Source organism: Crocodylus porosus, unplaced genomic scaffold (assembly GCF_001723895.1).
Source record: "Crocodylus porosus isolate Cpor-Errol unplaced genomic scaffold, CroPor_comp1, whole genome shotgun sequence".
In the NCBI taxonomy this organism is placed as follows: Eukaryota; Metazoa; Chordata; order Crocodylia; family Crocodylidae; genus Crocodylus; species Crocodylus porosus.
In genome coordinates, this window is record NW_017728926.1 from 12,996,802 (window position 1) to 13,014,710 (window position 17,909).

General features: G+C 49.1%; 1 protein-coding gene across 1 annotated transcript; it reads right to left on the reverse strand.

The window, feature by feature from the left end:
- Positions 1 to 4,195: 4,195 nt before the first annotated feature.
- On the reverse strand, positions 4,196 to 8,739 carry EFHD2 (EF-hand domain family member D2). Its single transcript, XM_019541526.1, has 3 exons — positions 8,560 to 8,739; positions 7,078 to 7,212; positions 4,196 to 6,407 (listed from the first exon to the last, which is right to left on the reverse strand). Exons 1-3 carry the CDS (start codon positions 8,671 to 8,673, stop codon positions 6,273 to 6,275), a joined length of 384 nt encoding a protein of 127 aa, XP_019397071.1. The 5' UTR covers positions 8,674 to 8,739; the 3' UTR covers positions 4,196 to 6,272.
- Positions 8,740 to 17,909: the final 9,170 nt, after the last annotated feature.

Below are 17,909 nucleotides of genomic sequence, written 5' to 3' on the forward strand. Positions count from 1 at the left end.
CCTTCAGCACACAAGCGTGCTTCTGTGCCCCGTATTGCCCGCCCTGCTCCTCTGGAGCCACGTACCGCTCCAGCTACAGCCCCCTTCTCCACTGCTTCCAGTTTAGTGTCCCCCTGCCTTGGCCGTTACTCCACTGCAGCCTGTCTCCGCTCCAGTGACAGCTTTCCTGAGCGAAATCTAATATTGTATCATTATAAAAATCTTGCTCCTGCTAGTTACCACTGCCTGGTTCCACCCTAGTGTGTGTATGACTGTGCCAAATACTCCCCCTGCGCCACCGGCCTTGAGTTGGTTATATGCTTTATATGTATCAGCTGTTTCTTGTAAGATTATTGAGAGCCACGTGAACAGACTGCAGTGTGCCTGCCGCTCTGATGACACTGACTAGTGGGCCTTCTGTATTTGGGGTTTTTGCTACAGGAGTCTTTCCTGGCTTTCTGCTGCTTGAAGCCAGGATCCAGCTAAAGGGCAGTGCACAATTGTTTGCCTTTTCAGTGGATTTTTTTTTTCTGTTGGTAGTAGAAGACTCTGAGATGCATTGATTTCCATTGACTCTGGTATGTTTGTGCTCTTACAGACACCAAAATATGGTCTCTTGTGGTCAGTGCTACACTCAAGATGGAGTGAAAAAAAAACACAGTTGTTCTTGCGGGGGTGATTACCTGGTGCTGTGAGCTAGTATGGATGAACCAGGCAATGCCTTTGTTCCATATAGAGGTCCTCATGCCCTCAAAGACAAAGCAAAGTTGCTCACTACGCCCTATTCAGTGGAGGCTGGTACCATATCTGAGTGTCTTAATAAAGTTAGTATTGGTTAGTATATATAAGCGTCGCTGTCTGTGTGAAGAATGAAATACGAGCAGGTTAAGCTTAACTGATGCTGATAAAAGAGCAAAATTTTGTAATTATGCAAAAGAGGTTTTATTCCTGAAGCTCATTCTCTTCCTGGACCAGTTTGGGTTTTCGTGGTCACCCATCGCTACAGTCTTAACAGTGGAGCCCCTCGGTGATGCTGCTGTCTGGACGGCACCTGGATTTTGATACCTGACAGGATCGGTGCTTGGATTGTGTTCACAAAGCCAGTGCAGTACCTGGAGCCTGGGCTCCGTTACTCCTACCAGCTCTGTGGCATTGAACACTATAGACTTCAAAGGGGCATCAGGGAAGTCAGGTTGTTTTGAGCATGAACGAGGGTGGCAGAAGCTGCCCCAGAGAGAGAGAGAAGGGCTCTCTCTTCTGCTTTGTCTTCTTAAAATGGAAGTGTAAAGGGACCTTATTGCTATTTCCGTGTCCTCTGCTGTAAATGTCACTAGAGTGATGTGGCTGTAGCTTTTCTGCTTTTAAACTGCTTGACCTTTCTAAGGTTGTGATGTAGCTCAAGTTTGCAGACAGCTTGGCTTTTTAAAAAGGATTGAAGGATCTGATTTGAAATCTGGGGGATGGAGAGTTGGGCTGGCATTTCAAGACCTGGGACCCATTCTGTGCACTGTGCCTGTGCTGGAAGTAGCTCAAAAACAGCTGTTGCTGGGGTCAGTTTAGATTCAAGGTTTTAATGTACAAACCAGGGCCAGTTCCATGTGCTTGCCACCACTTTCCTCATGAATATGGTACCTTTGTGGCTAAGGAGTGGTGTTGGCTATTTAGGGATAGATCTACAAAGCAGGCCAGGGTGAAGGGGCAGTCTTGCAACCTCAGATGCATAAGGGTCCCCCCATTCTGGGGAAGCCTTATGCCAAAGTGAGGTGCTTGTGCTCTTTATGATGCCTAGGGAGAGTTAAGGACCTACGAGACCACCACACGGAACGGGGACCTGCCCCAAACTTGCTGATAGCAAGACCAAGGAGAGGTCCTATGCCCTGTCTCAAAGGCAGTAAGCCACCTAATCCCATGCTGGGGGCACATGCTTCCCTTCATTTTGGATTCGTGGCCATGAGCCTTCTCCTGGAAAAAGGCACCCAAACCAAGTGAAAGAAGAAGATGGAGGTACTGCTGCCCCTCCTCATGCCCAGCTGTCAGTGCAGCCACCTGGTCTGAAACACCTACCAGCCAGCGTGTCTTAGAGACGACAGGGAGAGGGGTAGCTTGTGTCTACGTCCTGAGCAGGCATAGGTGTGTGATGGGTGCCAAACTGCTGAGTCCCATCAAGCCCACGTGGGAACTTTAACACAAAAACAGGAGCTCCCGTGTAACATCAGCTAAGGAGGGGCTTTCAGGTTTGCTGTCGCGGTGCATCCCCTCCTGTATTGGATTTAGTTCCATTCACATGGTAGACACTGCAAAAGACCCCACAGAGAGATCAGCTTACGATGGCCCAGTCTTGAACTCAGCCTGCTGTGAGGACTGTTTTCCCCCCTCCACCTCCTAGTGAACTCGAGCAAGCTCCCACAACAACGGAGGAGTGAGGAGCATGTCTCGCTGGCACTTGGGAGCAAGGCTATTTGCTAACAGGTGTTATGAGCCCATTTTTCAGCCACATCCTGGAAATGGTGTAACCAGCTGCTCAGAGCCTCCCTGCCACCAAGATCCACACTGTTTGCCCAAGATGCAGCTGACTTTTATTGACCTTCCTCACGTATATAAGCATGCAAGTGTTGCTTGTAAATTGATTGGCATTAAAGCCCAGGGGGTCTGTCTTTCCTATCACATCTGACCTACAAATCATCCCTGGGATGTTTGCAGAAGTCAGTGCTATAGCCATCACAGTACAGCTGCACTCTGGCACAAGTGCATGTTATGGGCTTAGCATGGGAAGGATGAGGAGATGTTCTCTGGGTGCTGTCACATGGGAGGATGGTGTAGATTATCAATCATAATACTGTCTTCAGCTTTCCATAAAACTAACAGGCATAAAATTCAGTCTGCAGAAGTCTTTGGACTGGCGGGACTGGGCACTGCGCAATGGTGGGTGTGTGCATGTGTGCGAGACCATCACTTCTTTGCATGGGCCTAAGGAAGCAGATTAGTAGGAGGGGAGCTGCCTCAGGTTCCCATGCAGCTCCCCTGGCCGGTGTGTGCACTTGCCCAGGATGGAGGTGGATGCTGCGCCTGGGTAGCAACAGGGCAAGACTCACTGCAGCTCTGTCCTCCCCCTTCTGCTTCCTACCCCACAGCTCCCTGCTTTGCTTTCACTTCCCCTCCACCTCCGTTCTTCCTTCTCCTGCGCAAGGGGCAGCCCCAGGTCTCATTAGTTTGCATTCGGTGTCCTGTTAGAGCTCACTGAAAATCCCTAAAAGGCAGGGGAGCTCTTTTCTAGGCAACTGGTCTTTGACAGGGCTTCGAGCCAAAAAATGCCTGTTGCATTGTAGCTATCCATTGCCACACAGAGACTTTTCCTTCACAGGGGGCTGTAGGGAATAGGAGCTGGGGGTAAGGACTACTGTGCTAAGGACCACTCTACAGGATTGCTACCTACCTTGCTCCCCCAAGTGGCTGCTTCTCCATGTTTTCCCCACCCCTTGGGTTCAGTATGTAAGCAAGGGGAGAGTCTAACCCTACTTCTTCTGTCCACTTCCCGGCTCGGACTGTGGGCACCACGGGTGGAGGCCCCAGCTGATCGGCAGCTGGTGACAGCACTGTGTTTCCTCCTTGAGACACCTACTGCTTTGACTCCAGAAAAACCCAGCTTGGTAGCCACTGTTTGAGTAAAGAGAGGGGAGAGAGTTGGGCATGAGCTGCTGACTGCAGATGTGCTCCTCTGTGGCAGGATGGTGCGCATCTTGGTGACAGTCTTTGCCAGGCCTTCCTGTTTCGCTAACACAGGGGCTTCTGATGGTGTCAGGTTGTCCACATCTGCTTCTTCACTATATAGCACTGAGACTCTCAACTACTTTATCTGCCAAGTTGCAGCCACATACATTGTGTGAGGGCAGCATCTCAGATAGTGCGTGGGGACACCTTCACATTTCAAGGAACAGATATATGCTTCATCCCTCTTAATTCAAAATTCTTAATTCAACCACACGGCACACATAGGAAATATAATTTTTATTTTAGTTAAGAAAAAAAAAATGTACCAGTGAATGGAAAAAGCTTCTGAAAACCCCCAAAAAATTATTGAATTCACTTGTATAAACTTTTCCTAAAGAAAATCCGTAGAAGAATGGAAGAAACTATTTAATATAATTTCTTTTTTTTTTTTGCAGATTATAATATGAAAAATAATAACACTTCTAAATCCGCCAATGGGATTTCTTAATTTTTTTTACCAAAATAAAGGGTTAGTTTAAAAGCAATCAAGCATTAATCTTTTCATGAGAATATGAAATTGGTTGGTTTTGCATAACAGCGGTAAAGATCTTTTTGCAAATAGCAGCGTACACATCAATACTTGAGATCTGGTATCACACTCCACTTCCTCATCTGAATTTTAACAGTGGCTAGGGCTTTCCATGTGTACACACAAGCTTCACACAGGTTTATTGGCTTCCATCACAAACATCACTTGATGCAAATGTGGTACCCCTGTTTTCCAGCTGGACACGTCATATGTGCAGTTCAATACCTGTCTATGCTTTATGTTTTCATTACAAAACCTGGAAGGACTGAACCAAATGATTAGGGTGTGACCCTGTCTTTTCAAAATCACAGTGCATGCAAAAGGAAAAGAAAAATTAAAAGCACTTTGGGGTGGAGCGGGGGACATCGTTTCCAGCCTGAATATTGGTGTTGGTTTTTAAAGAGTCGTAGCTGCGTTCGGCGAGTTGCATGTGTTACTGCATTTGTGCGTCCCTGTATTTTCTAGGGCTGAACACGCACCATCCTGTCTGTCCCTGTACTTCTTCTCCCAGTGCAGTTCATTCTGATTTCCCAGTTCAGGGAACTGGCCAGCCCACAACTAGTAGGATAATGAACCCATCCCTAAACTAAACAGTAGGAATTCAGGGCCATTGAAGTGGGGATGGATCTGAGGTGTCATTGTTTCCCTTGGCCTCACCTATCTCAAGTGCACCTACCTCTAGTGCCCCAACTTGTGTCATGGTGACTTGGAGCCAATACAGTTTCTCTATTTTAAATAAAAGATGGGACCAAAAGGATGGGACTGATCTATTTAAGACCATATCCCTATCTACACAGCTAGGCCGTCTCCCATCCTCACACTGGAGTTAGGCTGAAGTCAGGCAGAAGGTAGGGCAAGGCAGCATCTAAGGGGATCTCTGGTCCAGAGCTTCTGTAGGCGACATCGATGATGAGCAGTATCTGACAAAGTAGGTTGTTGCCTACAAAACCTCTGAACCAGTCTTGGAGGTGCCGCCTTGCTCTGCCTTCTGCTTCGTGCTGATGTTTCTCTGTAATGAGACAAGGTGCTTGGGGCTTGGCCTCCAATATGCTGAGCAGCTCCAATGTGCTGACTGCCCATGGAGCCCCCGGCAGCTCAGGGAGCTCCCCGCATCTTGCAGGCTTGAGCTCTGGGCTCGCACAGACCAGCAGATGAGGTGCCAAGCATCTAACCTAATCCAAACCCATTTTCTCCTCAACCCCACAGGAACAAGAGTAGGATCCTATCTCCCCGCTCCTGTTCCCACCCCCACAGGGGCAGAAAGCCCAAGACAGTTTAAAGTGCCTTACCCAAGGCCACACAGTGAATTGGTGCCAGAGGCAGGATGAGAACTCTGAGCTCCCTTTCCTCCGGCACCCTCTGCTTGGTCCACGAGGCTGCTCTACCCTGCTCAGTGCTTCCCACACAAAGGTATCAGCTACGGTGACTGATTTAAAGCATTAAGGGCAGAATGTCTGATTCCAGGAGATGGTGTACATTAAAGTGGCAGGCGGCGTTTCTGCGTGGGCAGCATCTGCTAGTCCAGGGTCCAGTACATTCAAGGCTGGGTGCTTATACCATTCAGGTGCTTATACCAAGAGAGCACACACCAGAGTACAAAGCACATATCAAGCATTTGGCTTCAAGCAGGTTCCCCCCACCACCACCCTTGTATACACACACACACACGCACACACAAACCAGTTTGCGGACACACGTCATCACAGATAACACAGGATAAAGACCAATGGCAATGCAGGGAAGTGGGAGCACCAGAGTCTCCCCTTGCAGTATTTACAGTGCAAGGAAGCAGTGTGGTAAACAAACCCATCAGCAGCCTGCACCTGAAGGGGCCCAGCCACTCCGGATTCACACGCTGCTGTTTATCAATTGGTCCCTTCAACCATCGATGCTTACACAACTCATTGCAGACGTCTGCCACATGGCGCTTTGCTCCGTGTCTCCCTGGGACTCTGTGCTGGGAGGTCCTTTCCAGAGAGATCCCCCGCCTGTGAGATCATTGCTTGAACGTGGACTGCAATTCTTTGAAGGCCGCTTTTCTCTGTTTCATCTCCTCTGCCTGCTTTTTCTTCTCCTCTTGTTCAGCTTTAATCTCCTCTTCGAAGCGGCTGGCATCATTGATCGCTTGGACCTGGGAATCCAATCACATGTGAAATCAGAAGACCCAACCCCACCGAGTAACTTTTTTAAGGGCTCAATCCGAAGCTCATTAAAACCAAAAGGGATCTCATTACTGAGTGTATTGGGCCTGAATGAGACCCTAACACTGAGGCTTCTAGCTGTCACTTTGCCAATACAGCATGCAGTGCTGATGCACGAATGACAGTCTAGGCTTATCACATGCAAATCAGCAGCATGCTCCAGACCGTGGCACCTTTCCCCTTCCAGCTGCGATTCACCAGCATAACAAATGCAAATGAAGCAACCCAGGAAGAGCAGATGCTATGTGCAGCAGCTCTACAGGCCACGGGCCAAGTTCAAGCCTCCTACGCTGGCAGCTGCCATTGGCTTGGACAGGCAGCACACGCACACGTGTCAGTGGGGAGGGTTGGCTTCCAAGTGGCTTTGTAAAAACCCCTATTAGAGTGAAGCACATGGGTTATATAAAGGAGCTTGAACAGCTGTTTAGCCTGGTCAGGAGCATTTGCTAGGCTTGGCATGCAACTTGCTGCCCTTCCTTACCCCAATAAGCCAATAAAAATCATCTACGTGTCTTAACTCCCCATCATTTAAAAATAAAAACCCAGTCCCCACATGGAATTTTCCCAAGTTGCAGGGAAATGATGCATTAAAAATCTTACTTTGGCCTCAAAAAAGCTTTTGGCTCCTTTCACACCCTCAGTGGAGACATCTATCTCTGAGAGCCGTGCCAAGGCATGCAGACCGCTGTCCTCCTGCAGTTCACCTGCTGCAGCTTTGCGGAAAATCAGAAGAAACTGTACAAAGGGAAAGGCACAAACTCACTGTGGGGTTCACTTGGCCACGTGGAGTTTCCCTGAAGGCAGACTCACTTCCCTGCTTGTTATTAACCTACATCAGGGCATCACTGGGCCAGGTGTGGGGCAGATGTGGTGTAGGAAGAGTCCCTGCCTTGAAGAGCAAACTTTTTAACCAGAGAAAAGGGGGCACAGAGTGAAATGTCTTGGGCAAGTCGTCCCAGCCGTTGAGTGGCAGAGCTAAGAGTAGAAGAGGATTCCACCTTCTTGGCTGTTGGACCTAGCCTTGTGTGCAGCTTTTGGGTCAGTTGTTTAAGGCACAAGAGAACCAGTTAGAAGATTGCAGAGTAGCACGGGAACCTTGGCAGTTCAGGCACCGATAATGGGGCCACTGGGCATCATGATGACATTTAGCTACTCTAGGCCCAAACAACATGAATATTCATGATACCAAGTGGCACTGTGTGTCTGTTACACATCTGCACATTAGTATTTTAGAGGCAACTGCTGATATAATTGCAGCGAGAGAGTGAGTGAGCACAAATGCCAGCAAGCTCAGTCTTGTGTATGGGCACCTGCTCTCTGAGATAAGGCAGCCCCAAACGCTGCCTGAGTTGTGGGTGATCCCCATTAGCTGACATGCAAACTAAAGCCAGGTGGCTTCTCTTCTCTTCTCTTCTTTGAGCAGGGGGATTATTTGATCTGCAGAGACCTCCTAAAGCAGCCCAAAGAGCAATGTGCTTGGGCACTAATACTGTTCAGGGCAGTGAGTGCTGCACTCAGAACAGCTTTTCCCCTGCAGGGAGCATGTTAGGCACCTGGATCGTGCTGCAAGGGCCTCAGAGGAAGGCACAACCTGCCGGCAACCTCCTGTGATGTAGGAGGGCTTTTAACACAATACATCCATAAGTGCCCTACATCAGCAACAACGCACAAGCAGTGCTGGAGTGCTCTAGAGGACTGGGAATGCAGACCCAAATTGCAGCACTCTCTCAAGCCTGCCAATACTAAGCTAAGTAGAACCACTCTGCTTTGGAGCCGGACAACTGCATTCCTCCTTAACCCACCAGCTTTAGTCTGACCGAGGCTGGGATGTCAGACCAGGGACAGACCCTTTCGGGACAGCCATTTGAACATTTCTATAAGATCACAGATGAGCTGCAGAGCGGAGACTCATGTCACGGGGCAGGTAAAGAGAGAAGATGCGAAAGATAACAGCAAGGCTGGTAGGGGACTAGGAGGATTCTGTAGGTGAGGTGGTGGAAGAGGGTCCCATCCCTACCCCAGGCAAGAGCATGGTGCCATCAGGGCACACCCAGAGATCACCTGTTAGGGAAAGCCAGTTACCTCCCGGAAGCTGAGTTTGCTGTCCAAGTCTTCATCGACCTCTTTAATCATGTTCTTCAGCCCAAGGTGCGTCTGGGGGGCACCAAGTTTTTCCATCATGAGCTTCAGTTCCATCAGGTCAATGAAACCATCCTTCCCCGCGTCGTACCTGAGAAAAAGAGAGAGAGCCCAGTAAATACAGCGGAGATAGATTTCCCATCTTCTACTCCAATCAGTTTGGGTTTGGCAGATCCTATTGCTGTTCCCCCTCCCCAAGGTATCAGCACTCTTAGAAGGCCCTCCTTTTGCTAGGTCAGATCCTTACAGTCTAAGCAATATTCATCCCATGTCATGAGTGCCATGGGAACCCAGGGACTTCAGCACCAAAGGCTGAGACTTCCTCAGTTGAGCTGGAGAAGAGTGGTTAGCCTGTTAATCTGAAGTCACGCAGAAGACAGGATGAAGGGGGCAGGAGAGGTGCGGGGGTAACCATCCTGGCTGCAGCTTGCAGGTTGTTATCTTGCAGCAGCCACTAGAGGGAGAAATCACCCCACCACGGTTGAACCTCACCCCTCTGGGAAGGATCAGGCAGGCAGCTAAATGTGTGTGTGCAGGGGTGTGTATGTGTGAGCTAGTCCTGACCCCCTACGTGAGACAAACTCCCCATACTGCACTGCTACAGCAGGCTAATATACCTCTGTAACGCTGCCTTTCAGCTGACACAGAGCAGGCTGCAGAACTGTCCCAGGAACACTTTGCGGGGAAATGGGTTATACAACATGTGCATGCGCTTGCCCTCACATCAGGCCTCTAAAGCACTCGCCTTCGTGGTAGCTTTCCTCTTTCTCCAATGATACAACACCTGCGCGGCAGCCCTAGCTACAGCTATGGTCACTCAGACCTAGCCGAGGGAGCTTTATCTCATGCTGTACCACGGCAAGCTGACTACAAGAAGCCTCAAGCTTTGCCTCTTAATGGACTACACAGTCTGCTGTCCACAAGTAAGACTAAGTCACATGGGATTGCTCAGCCCTTGTATTGCACAAGCCTTTCCCCCAGGCACAGGCTGAAGCTTATCACAATGTCCACAGAGCGCTCCATCTCTCGCTTTAGGCTAAGTAAAGAGAGGCTAGGCTGGGCGTGGGGGGTGGAAAGAGCAAGAGGGCAGGCTCATTCTGAGACAGCAGGAAGCCTGAATGCTGGTGGCATTTAGACACGGCACTACAGAGCCTTAGAAAAGCAAGGTCTGTCCCCAGGCAAAAGGAATGGAGCAAACATGTTTCATTTTTACTGTCCCGGAGACATCGTCTTCTTCCACAAGCTGCATAGTGCATGTGAAGTCCCTAGGACCTGCTCATTGCATTGTACATGAGGGAGCACTGGTTGGTGGGTAAGGGCTGCAGGGCATTAGGTTTGGGTTCGACTCCCAGCTCTGCCCCAGACTTGTTCCAACTGGGAGACGTTCATTCCAACTGAGACTGCCAAACTACATCAAGGCATAACTCTTACGCTGGCTGGGTTCAGAGGCAGAAAGAGACGCAGCAGAAGCCTGTGTGCAAGCAAAGGCCTTGCTGAGTGTGGGCTTGGACTGCTATATGCAGTTGCCTGTTTGGAAGTGGAAGCGCCAGGCTCTGGAGTTGGGTACTTGAGGTTGGAAATTTGCTCGAGATGCTGCAAAATTGGCAGCAGATACAGGTACTAAATTAGCTACTGGGAAGGGGCTGAGGAACAATTTGAGTATCAGCTGTTTGGGGCAAGGATTGTCTATTGCTCCACTGAGTGGCCAGCACAAGGGAGCCTCTGGCTGCTCCTTGGGCACTGTGGTATGTTTAATGTCACAGTTAATAACAGTGTGCACGCCCTGGGAAACCCTCTCCACAGGCTACTGCTTATTGACTAATACAGAGGCTCCCTATAGAGTTAAAGAAGAGTGGAAGCCATGCACCTGCCGTATGTTTTCTAATAGGGATGATCATCTAGTTTCTCCCTGTTGAAAGAATCAACATGTATTAGTAGCCAGAGTGCCAAGATGCACTTCGTGGCTTCCTTGTACTGACATCCACCACGAGGCACCTGCTCATGGGTCTCAAATCCCAATCTGTCTCCTCTCACAGGCCCTATTTCTCAGCTGCTCAGGAGGGACTGCCCCAGTGGTTGAAGAGCCCCAAACCTTGAAGTTTTCTCCAGTGTGAGCCTGCAAATACATTCCTGGTGGTGATCCCTGGAGCTCAGTGGCTGGAAGAACAGCTTGTTCAGTGAGGCTCTAATTCTGTCATCTTTGGATGCGTGCAGAGTTGTGGCCATGGGTTTAAGGGCAGAAGGGGAAACAGCTTGCCATCTCCCTCTGCCCTGTCCCAAAATGCAGAAGCCCTGTCGCCGGTGCCTTTCTACAAGGACACTGCTAGATCCAGGTGCATCTCAGACATGGTTGTGAATGCCGTCACAATTAGCATTGCAGCATTTATGGTACAGCGTTGAGCAACAGCAAACCAGCTGACTCAGGAGGACATGGGGTGGAGGGGATGTTTCAAACCCACTGAAGGCATGTGTGAAACCACTAAGAGCACCCAAGAGTGTTACAATCGCATTCAGCTTTCCTTCTGATTTACACCAGTGTTTTGCAGTGGTGAGCAAGGACCCCGTGCTGCAGCTGAGTGCTCCATTAGCTTGCAGCTTGTGTGGCTTACAACACGGTTAAAGTAGGCATTAATAGTCCCCACTAAAAAGCTCCCTAGGGGATCTGGCTGCTTTTAGAATGATGCCACGTCTTACTCTTGGCTTCATTAATTCAAAAGTGCTTCGTTCCTCTTTATCGATTGGGCACCACTAACCAAGATAAAGCATGCTTCAGATGCTTTCCAGGTAAATCCTGCTATAGCTACCAAGCACGGCAGATTGGGCTGACCCTTATGGCCATTAGCAACACACAGGTTTGAAGGCAACCTGCTTTGAAGTGGTTACTGCAGTTGTAAACATGCATTGAGGTCTGGATTTACTATGCTCCATAACTGAGCTACCAAACCCCCCCCACCAAATCTCTGGAAACAAGCAAATACGCTACCAAGGGGCAATGTCTGTATTACGTGGCTCACGTACGTAAGGTCCACAGTAAAAGGGATAACTCTTGAACCATTTACTAAGAAACCATACAGTATGTGAGAGGTGGATGACATTTAGCATTGATTTTTATTTATAGGTGGTTATGTAAGGAGGTGCTGCTCAGGCTTCAAGGGGGCTGAAACCCAGGTGCTGAGCAGATAATAGTTTGCTGGGCTTGGCAAGTGGGAGCCAGCTGGAGCTGATATCAGCTAATGAAAAGCCATGAAGAAGGTTTAAAAACTCCAGAGGGGAAAGTGCAGGGAGAAAGGACAGATGTTACTGCTGGAGAGGAGTTTAGGCCCAGAGAGGCCCCCTCTTCTACTGTCTGAAGGATGGCAGCAGGTTCTGGGTTGTTTGCTTGCTTACCCTGGTTTGGGATGATTTGTTCCTTGGGCCTGGGAAGCTTCTCTGAGAGGAAGAAGAACTGTTTTGAAAGCCTGTCCTGAGAGCTGACTGCCCCAGCTATGGCACCTGGGTGAGTCCCCTGCTTGCAGGGGGGCTGTGGTGGGAGGCAAGGGGGGCACATGCTAATGCATTCACAAGTGCATGAATGCATTCCCAGGTGTGCTGCATTTGCTGGGAGAAATGTATCTGCTTGGGTCACTATATGAAACCTGAAGGGAAGCTGAAAAACTAAATGAGAGGTTAGATGCTTATTGTTTGGGACTGCACACTCAAAAGCTGAATGGACCACACAGTCTGCAAGCTAGGCAGACAACTGCCATTATGGGGTTGGATTAAATGGATGCATTTCATGCACCAAATCTAAACATAGATTGATGTTTCTGTCAATTCTAATGGGATAGAACAAATGACCTAAACTTCCTGATTTCCTCCTCCTCCTTTCTCCTAAGTAATAGGTTGTGAATGCACTAGAAAGCTGTGCCAGGATAACTGTGGGGTGTGTGATGTGTGTGTCAAGGTACAAAATAGCTCTGAAGGGGGCTTCAAAACAGAGGTGTGTCACTAGATCAATGACTTTGTTTCCATTAAATCAAGTGATTTTAAGTCTGAATCAGATTATGCAATAGACACTGTTCTCAAGCCACAGCTGCTCTGCTGTGCTATTTACCTGCTCTATTTTGTATGGCTAAGAAGAAACCAAATTGGGGTGCTTTAATGAACTAGAGCTGCCTGTCCAAAAACTACACTATTCTCATGGTTAGGGTTAGTCCCCATGATCAGTCTTATCTGAGGATCACTCCAATTCTTTGTTGGAGATTCTTCTAGTATTTTGGGACAAGATTAAAAGGGTATGTAAGCACCTGATTCCCACTGAAAATTAATGGGAATTAAGCACCTAATCGCCCTAAAAATCTGTCTCTTGACACTTAGCTTGCTTCTAGATGGTATAAGGGCAAAGGTTTCTGCCAATCCAGAAGAGCAATGAGAAACACGGGTGGAAACATGTATCAGGTACATGGGTAGATGTGGGTACTTCCCAGTCCCTGAAGTGAGGCAAGAAAGTGCTCTAAGCAATTCTCGGCCTTGTGCTTAGGAGCCCGGGGAGGAAAGTCTCAGCTCTGAGCTGCAGTGAAGGGTGGCTTGCTCTTGACTCCGAAGGCCTTGTGAAACCAGAACCCTGCTCTGCTCCACCTCGTGATGCTGGCTGAGGCTTAATCACTTCACACCTTGGTCGGAAGCTGGTGCTGTGCAGGATTGGGGGCTGGCCAGCGTCCCAGGCTGCCTCCCACAAAAGATCTTGCCTGCAGGATGCCTGTAACATCGGTCTGCTGCCAGGCAGCCTGACAGCCATGTCTAAGACCCCATGCAGGCTAGAGGGGAATGAGGAGCTGCACTAAGATCATCTCTGTGCTTTTTGTTAGGGATGGTGCAACTTGGGCTGTTTGTAACGGCAAGATCCCAGCAGTACAGCTTGTCCCTGCCTCGCATGGGGTGAAACTAGACCTGGCACAGACCCAGGGCTAGGTCACGCCACACCTCTGAACACCCACCAGCTGCAGCACAGGGCTGGACTCATAGATGCTTGGGTCAGAAGAGACCTTGACAGATTGAGTCTGCCCACCTGCTGGGACAGACACTAGGGTCAGATGACCCCAGCCAGATGCCTATCCAGCTTTCTCTTAAACCCCCAAGGTAAGGGAGAGCACCACCTCCCTTGGGAGCCCATTCCAAATTTGGGCCAGCCTTACTATGGCAGGCATTTTTTTTTTTTTTTTTTTCCTGACTCCTGCAGAACCTGAGGGACAACTGGCAATTCCTCTTTTCAAAACACCCTTCCACAGGCAGCTTGGAGGCCCCCAGAGACTGAGCAATCAATATGGCCAGGAATCTGGAGGCACTGACACAGCCTTGTGTGCTGGATGTGATGGAAAACAAGTATATGAAGCATCTTGCTTGTCAGGCTCTTTCTGTACTTTCTCCTATCTTGGGGAAGTTGAGAGCAGCCCCAATGAGGGATCATTCAGGAGGGCAGCACTCGGACAGACTAAGGGAAAAGCTGCCTCGGCCCAACCGGTCTCTGGAGGCTGTACAACATCATCTGCCTAAGTGCGTTGATGCCCCTTTCATTTGCATGCATTTCGCTGTGTCCCTCTGCAGAAAAGCCCCAGGAAAATATGCCCACTTGAGCTGCTTTTCTTCTAGGGGAAAAATCCATCCATGCATCCATCTCATCTTACCAACTGCGACTCCTCCATGGGAGTCCTACTGCGCCTCTGCTTTTCATAGCAGCAATAATTCTCTAATCCTTTCCCTTGCTGTCATCTCTGGGCCTTGTCACAGTATGGCAGAGAAGGAAGGTCTCTGGTAATCATAGGTAGGCTTGCCTAGGTTGACATGTAGCTGGTGACTAACCCAGCTCTGGAAAGCTGCTTCTCTCTAGCCTGGATCCCTTCCACCCAGCAGCCCCCTGCGGCTCCAGTTAGACTATTGCTGCCCACTCAGATTTTTATGCACTCTCTCATTTTTCTCTCCATCCTTACACTATTCCCAGGGTCTGCTTACATTGACAAATCCCAACCCCCTCCAGCTAGCATGACTTGCTCTCTGAGTGCCCAGTCACATACCTGCCTTCCTGCATGCATCTCAAGACTTTCCCTTTCCTCTGAATCTGCAGTGACAATTCAATGCAACACATAAAATGCAGCTGCCCATCTAACCCCATGGATGAACTGTCACAGCGACATGAACCCCACCACTTTCAGGATGGGGAACAGAGGGAATTCTCTCTCCTGCACCCAGGCTTGCATTGTGCTCCTATTTGGGGTCCAAGTGTTAGCTGACCCCATTATCTTCAACCCCTAAAAAAACAGCATTGGAGCAGTTGTGTATCAGGGGGCTTGAATGCTTTGCTAGCCCTCTCTTCCTGTTTCTGGTGCTCTGCCTTGCCCGTATCTGCGCTGGGGCCCATCTATAGCTTAAAATGGTGATGTCTCCTGGTTTGAGGCCAACAAATCTACTCAGGATGTGGCCTGTCATAGTGTACAGGGAGAAATAATGTCACAAACCTGCTTCCAGCTGGGAGATGGCATGTTTTTTAATGGGATTTGGCTAGAGCCTCATGGTTGGGACTTGGCTCGTGAACACAACACGGAGAATTCGGCCGTAAGCCTGCATTGACATGACCAGCACTTAAGATGCGTGCGGCTTTCTTGAGTAACGCAGCAGTGAGCAGCACAGGTGCTGGGTAGGCAGGATCTAGTGTCTCTCCCTCTCTGGGGGGAGGAACCTCTTCCTCAATCTGCTGTCTCCTTTTTTTTTTTTTTAAAGAGGGAGAGCGAGAACTAGAACAGCACAGAATTCAGCAGCCTCTGTAGGCCTTTCATCTGACATTAAATATGATCCCAATGGCAAACAAGTGCTGATCATTAGCTCTCTACCACAGCAGCTTCGGGGAAAGCAGGATGACTAAGCTTGTGACTGACCCAGACCATAGAAGTGGATGATGGTGCTTCCTGTCTTGCTGCTTCTTGGGTTCCCCTCTAGAAAACTACCCAAGAAAAATGCAGACAGCAGAATGCAGCAAGATCCTTTCAAATGATATTTTAAAGGCATTTGAAACTTACTGAATTAAATGCAAGGAGGCTGACAGCAGCTCTCCTGCCTTGCCAGCCATGGCAAACAAATTTCCCCCTTAAGAAAATGAGGCACAAGGTAAAAAGAGGAAGTGTCTGCAGCACATACTGAGAAGAAATACACAACTGGAGAAAACAACAAGGAAAGAAGAGCTAAAAGCTCTGAAGCAGGGACACACTAACATAGCTCTGGAGGACGGCTGACTTGGATCTCTGCCTAAGTGGTTTTGGGGAAGGGAAGTGAATTGATGCTAGCTCTTTTCTAAGGCTATTTGAAAAGCTAGGAGAGGAGCTAGACTGGACATGGGAGAGGTGTGATTGCATGCAGAGCTTTAGCCATAGAAGGCAAGTACAGCTACTCCACCCACACACAGGGTGCATCTGCACTGGGGGGGGGGGAAACAAAATACGTTCTTAAGTCACAGCTCGCACTAAAGCCCATAAAAGCAACCTGCAGTAGACCTCGGGGGGTGAACCCAAGTTAGTCACCTCATCTCCACTGATGTTTTGAGGCTGAGGCAGCTCTCTCGGGTTAGGTGACCTGACTTTCAGGACATGGGAACGCAAATGCCCTGTCACTACTCATCAAAACAGCAGACTGTTACTTCTGCAGGCCATGGGAGCTATTCCACCAGATGGCAAAACCACATCTTAGTTCAGGGCAAGTTGTACCAGCTGAACTTGGTATTACAGCCGAGCATGTGTGTGCAATGCATTGAGGTCCTGATCCAAGATCAAGAAGTATTTTGCCATTCACTCAGGACATGATTCAAAGATCAATTGGAATTAACATCTTTGGAAAGACTTCAAGGGTGGGGAAGAGAAGGAGGAACTGGTCAGTTGGCTGAATTTTTAAGGGAGGGGGGAAGCGAGCAAGAGATCGCAGAGGGGCTCTCAAGTCCATTTCAGAATGCATGTATAATGCTAGGAGATCCAGAGGGGTTGTCCAGAGCCTTGCACTGCCTTGCATCAAATAAGCCCAGACAGCAGGTATATGTGAAGGCTACTTGGTTTACCCTGCAATCTAGCCTTGCAGCCCCCACACCCAGCCATGCCTCTGGCCGCGGCACAACGCTCAGAAGTGTTAAACCACATTAGGACCAATGTGTTGAGTGTATATAGGAACTGCTCGCTCTATGGCTGTTACCAGAAGAAGCAGTAGCTGTGGTGCCAGGATATTGCTAGGTGTAGCATCTGACAGTTGTGGCTGCCCAAAAAGAGGAAATGCTGCGTATGTAAGGGTTAAAATAAGGCAGTAGATTTTACTCGCTTTTTTGAGGGCAGCTATCTGTTGGACTACCTCCCCCTTGCCCCTGAGGACTTTTTTTAACCAGTAGAAAATGTGAAATCCTTGAGGAACCAGTTTAGAAAGCACCAGCCAGCAGAAATGGTGTTCTGCAGCATCCTCGGGCCAGAAACTGACTGAAAACAGAAGTCAAAGTGGTCTATTTGCAGTGTCCACAACTGAAAGCTGCAAAAAACCCCCCATTATTCCTTGCACTGGAGGGCCAGTTTGCAAAACAGAAAACACTTCAAAATATGACTAAGGTTTGGTAACAGATGGAGAAGTGTGTGTAGTTTTATTATTATTTTTTCCTAACAGTGCCTCCCTTAGTGTCGTCCTATTTAATTTTAAACAGGAAGAGCGCTGGCTAACTTAAGGCTGCTAGCCTGAAATGTTTATATTTTAGCACAGCTTTTTTAGCGAAGGGTTGCTGAGGGTGATGTCTCTTCCTGGACCACCAGCACAGTTGGGAGCCATATAGACAAGCTTTGGGGTGCAAGATGCCCTTTCTTGAGGCTCTAAATATGTTCTTAACATGACTTAGTTAAACATTGCTTACGTATGTGACCAGCAAACATGTAAAGTTTCAGCCTGATGCTACTTTGGAACAGATGGGCAAGATCCGGACTTAAGAAGCAGCATTTCGTTCCCCTTTAAGGAGCGGATGCACAGAGGAGTGCTCTTTGCGGTCCTTCAGCTCTGCTTCCCCAGCCCAACAGCCAGTCCCGAAACTCGCCGGGGGGGGGACAGCAAGGCACAAGGGCTGGCGATGCCGCGTGGTGGTTCCCTACCTTTCAAAGCAGCTGGGGTTGGCTCGTGCAGGGGCTGGACACGAGCCGGGGGCTGGACCCTAGACAGAAGCCAGGGATGGGGTGGCACCACAGGCCGGACACGCGCGGTCACGAGCCAGGGATGCGCTGGTGCCGGCCGTGGGGATGTGGCAGCCCCCG